General features: G+C 44.5%; 1 protein-coding gene across 1 annotated transcript in view; it reads left to right on the forward strand.

Moving 5' to 3' along the window:
* The first annotated feature begins 1,349 nt into the window (after positions 1-1,349).
* The window catches only part of KLHL6 (kelch-like family member 6), an 81,606-nt gene continuing 78,875 nt past the window's right edge, over positions 1,350-4,080 (forward strand). Inside the window, exon 1 of the mRNA XM_011986146.1 lies at positions 1,350-1,701. Coding sequence (XP_011841536.1) covers positions 1,409-1,701 — 293 coding nt within the window. The 5' untranslated portion in view covers positions 1,350-1,408. The remainder of the gene's footprint in view (positions 1,702-4,080) is intronic.

The raw sequence follows: 4,080 nt of genomic DNA on the forward strand, positions 1-4,080 counted from the left end.
AGAGAAAACAAAAACAGAAGAAAGGTCCATGTCTCTCTATTCTGAGGCTGGGATACAGTCATCTCCTGCCTTGAACAACAGAACTCCAGGATCCCCTGCCTTTGGACTTCAGGACTTACACCAGTCTCCCCACCTCCTGGATTATCAGGCATTTGGCCTTGAACTGAGAGTTATACCATCTTCCCTGGTTCTGAGGCCTTCGGACTCGACCTGAGCTCTCAGCAGTCTGTCATGCGACTTCTCAGTCTCCATAATCATGTGAGCCAATTCCCCTGATAATTTCCCTCTGCTATGCCTCTCTAGGTATCCTTTTGGTTCTGTCTCTCCGGAGTCCATCATCAGCTGAAATATCATTATGCTGGGTATGACTGTAATTGTGATGGTTAATTTTAGATGTCAAGTTTACTGGGCTAAGAAATACCTAGCAACCTGGTAAAGCATTACTGTTGGGTGTGAGAGAACGCTAACTAATACACTCCTATAACTTCCTATTAAAATCATGGGATTTTAATAATGACAGTTATTACTACTTAACTAAGACCTGCAAAGGTAATGAAAATACTTCAGGATCCAACATTAGATGCATGGTCTGTAGACACCGGGCTAATTTGAGACGTGCTGTGGCAATTCGGTGTAGACCTACCCTGACTCATCCTCTGAGAAGATGCTAGTGACCGAGTTTTGGAAACCATTTCTTCTGTGCCCCCAAAGCACATCTGAAACAATAGACGTTTTTTGGTGAGGGGAAGACATGAATGTTTGCCATGACGTTGTTTTCCCCTGGGTAGGGAGGAGGATGAATATAGACTATCTGCAGTATCTCCAGAAATGAGAATGTCAGGGATAAGTGGGGTTTCCAAGGTTTACGAAGGACGGTTGTTGGATCGTTGTGGGATCTCAGACGCCTGGGAGGAGGAAGTGGGAGGACTATAGACTGTCTCCTGTCCATCCCCTCATTGACGACTTGGGTTATTGAGCCACTAGAAGTACAAATGTGAAGTGGGAGGATTATAGAATGTCTCCTGTCCATCCCCTCATTGACGACTCGGGTTATTGATAGCATTAGGAGTACAAATGTAATAGCCACCACCGGAGGCTTCCTGCTCACGGATATGAAGTGGGAGATGCACCAAAATAAACACACAGCACTCACAGTGGACTCTAAGAGGCCACTCCTCTTCCAGAGCCCCCTCCCACACACCTATTCTAAGTAATTTCTAACCCTGTGATTATTCACAGAAAGAAGAAGAATAGAAGTTGCTGGCATTTGTAGTAACAGGATGAGAAAGTGCGAGACTTCCTGTTATGTGTGTGTGACAGCTGGTGATAAGTGGAGGGCCCTGCACAGGAAATCCGCTCAGCTTCTGCAATGGGGCCTGCCTGACACTTGGGCGCTCCTTCAGTCTCGATGTTGATGGCAGGACAAAGGGGCGCCTGGACCATGGGTGACGTGGTTGAGAAGAGTTTGGAAGGGCCTCTGGCACCTTCTACAGATGAGCCCTCCCAGAAAAGAGGAGACTTGGTGGAGATCTTAAATGGGGAAAAGGTCAAATTTGACGACGCGGGACTCTCCTTAATTCTTCAGAATGGCCTGGAGACCCTGCGAATGGAAAACGCTCTGACAGATGTCATCTTGTGTGTGGACATTCAGGAATTCTCCTGCCACCGCGTGGTACTTGCCGCGGCCAGCAACTATTTCAGGTCAGCATGCCTAGGACCAGACTCAAATTGGGTGCAAGTTGCAAGGAAGAGGTGTGTTAGTGTGAGAGTTCAATCTTAAAGAGTTGGCCTTGATGTTTACAGTTTTCATATATATTAAGGCTTGTGTGTCTACTTAAAATAGAAGAAAGGACACTATCACGCTTTATTTATTTATTTATTTATTTATTTATTTATTTATTTTTGAGACGGAGTTTCGCTCTTGTTGCCCAGGCTAGAGTGCAATGGCGCAATCTCGGCTCACTGCAACCTCCGCCTCCCGGGTTCAAGCGATTCTCCTGCCTCAGCCTCCTGAGTAGCCAGGATTACAGGCATGCGCCACCACACCCAGCTAATTTTGTATTTTTAGTAGAGATGGGATATCTCCATGTTGTTCAGGTTGGTCTTGAACTCCCGACCTCAGGTGATCCACCTGCCTCAGTCTCCCAAAGTGCTGGGATTACAGGTGTGAGATGCTGTGCCTGGTTTATCACACTTTACATTTTAGGATTTAGGCCACATTAAAAGACAGATTGGCATCATTTAAAAGCAATGTTTATATTCTATAGTAAACCTTCTGTGTATATGTCCTTGTTCCAAAGGATGGAAATTTACTCTAGTCATGGGATTTTTTTCCCCCTTGGTCTGACTAATGTGTTGGAAATATAATGTTGTCTTTGTTAATCAACAGACATAAAGAAAAAGGATGTGGCCCCTCTTTTGGAGTTATCAAATGACTTGTTACAAATTAGGGGCTTCTGTGTGTGTAAGCAGTGTGGGGAAAGGGAAAGCAGTTACAAAGATGCTTTAGATGGGAGAGGCCTCTAGTTACAATAAACTGGTGGTCTCATAGTGGGAAGACCTGAAGTCAGGAGACCTGGCTCCTTCTCGACAGTGAAACTTTAGGCAAATCGCAAAGTGCTCTGAATGTCTGTTTCATCATCTGTAAGGTGAGGACAACGATGATCACCTTCAGAGTTGTCATAATTAAACAAGAGCGTGAAAAGGGTCTTATACAGTGTCTAGCATATAGTAAGTGGATGCTCAATATATCTTTCTTGGAATTCTTTTTCTGATTCTGCTTGGTTCAGATAAGGATGACTCATTGAATGTTTCCCATGAGCACATCCCTGGGGTAGGAATTGTATAGTGCCGGGAACCCAGTGAATACATCTGGATTCGGTGTTCTCCATATCAGCATGGACATGGGGGAACCAGCTTGCAAGGGCAATGTGGATAATGAAGAAGGTATTTGGGAACTTGAAAAGAAATACCCTTAGAATTCTTCTTAATGAGACTCTTCTTAACTTTTGATTCTGGCTGAGGAAATTGAAAACGATTAACCTGTGAAAGCATTATGGAAGGTCTTTCTTTCTTTCTTTCTTTCTTTCTTTCTTTCTTTCTTTCTTTCTTTCTTTCTTTCTTTCTTTCTTTCTTTCTCTCTCGAGGTGCTTGGGGGAAAACCTTTCTTTGTAATTCATAGAGCAGGATCAGCAGGTTGCTGTGGGACTCATTAGGTCTCCTGTGTCGATAAGACAAGGGGATATCTGGGTTTGAGAGAAGTAGTGGCTGTTGTGCGCCAGACAGACACAGTTATCTGATTTTATTTTTGTAACAGCATGATGAAGGTGGCTGATATCTCCTTTCACAGATGAGGAAATGAAAACTCAGCATTACATATCTGGTCAGTGCTGGAGCAGGGATTGGGTATGTTCTAAAAATCCTTGTTACTGCAATGCAAGCTGCCACTAGGTTTGGGGCTTCATTCCACAGGAAGTGTGTAAAACGTAAGTGTAACACAGACATCAAAATGGGTTGATATAAACACATTACTTTCTCCACCAACCTTGATCACCTGCTTTCACGTTGACTGCAGCCCCTCTCAGGAGTGAGTAAAGTCAAGTTAGCTCAATGCCCTGGGGACGCACATTTAGGTTTATCCTTTTGTATCCCTTGCTATCATAAAATGCGTACCTGGAAGCAGTTTTGTTAGTGGGTGCGCCTGGCTGTGGACCAAGCCCGCTGGCTGTGTGCCCTTGAGTTGATCACTGGTCTTCTCTGGTCTTTGGGTTTCTCATCCTAAATGGGAATTTGGGCTCGGGTCCTTCCAGTCCTGCTGATCTAGGATACTTAGGGAAGGTCTCTGCCGGTCATCAGAGGAGGCGATGGCAATGAGAAGCTGGAGAACATGAGGGCGTAGGCATCTGACTGTGTATACAGAGCCTCTCCCAAAACTGCCTAGTCATGAAAGGAAATTCCTTCAATTCTTCTCTTCAGAGCAGTGACTTTTCCTTCTTCTCTTGGGATTTCCAACATGACTTTCCTTCTACAATGAATACTGTCCTGGAGACAGGATTCTTTTTTCCGGTGCTACTATTCATA

The sequence above is a fragment of the Mandrillus leucophaeus genome, unplaced genomic scaffold (assembly GCF_000951045.1).
Source record: "Mandrillus leucophaeus isolate KB7577 unplaced genomic scaffold, Mleu.le_1.0 Scaffold295, whole genome shotgun sequence".
Lineage (NCBI taxonomy): Eukaryota > Metazoa > Chordata > Mammalia > Primates > Cercopithecidae > Mandrillus > Mandrillus leucophaeus.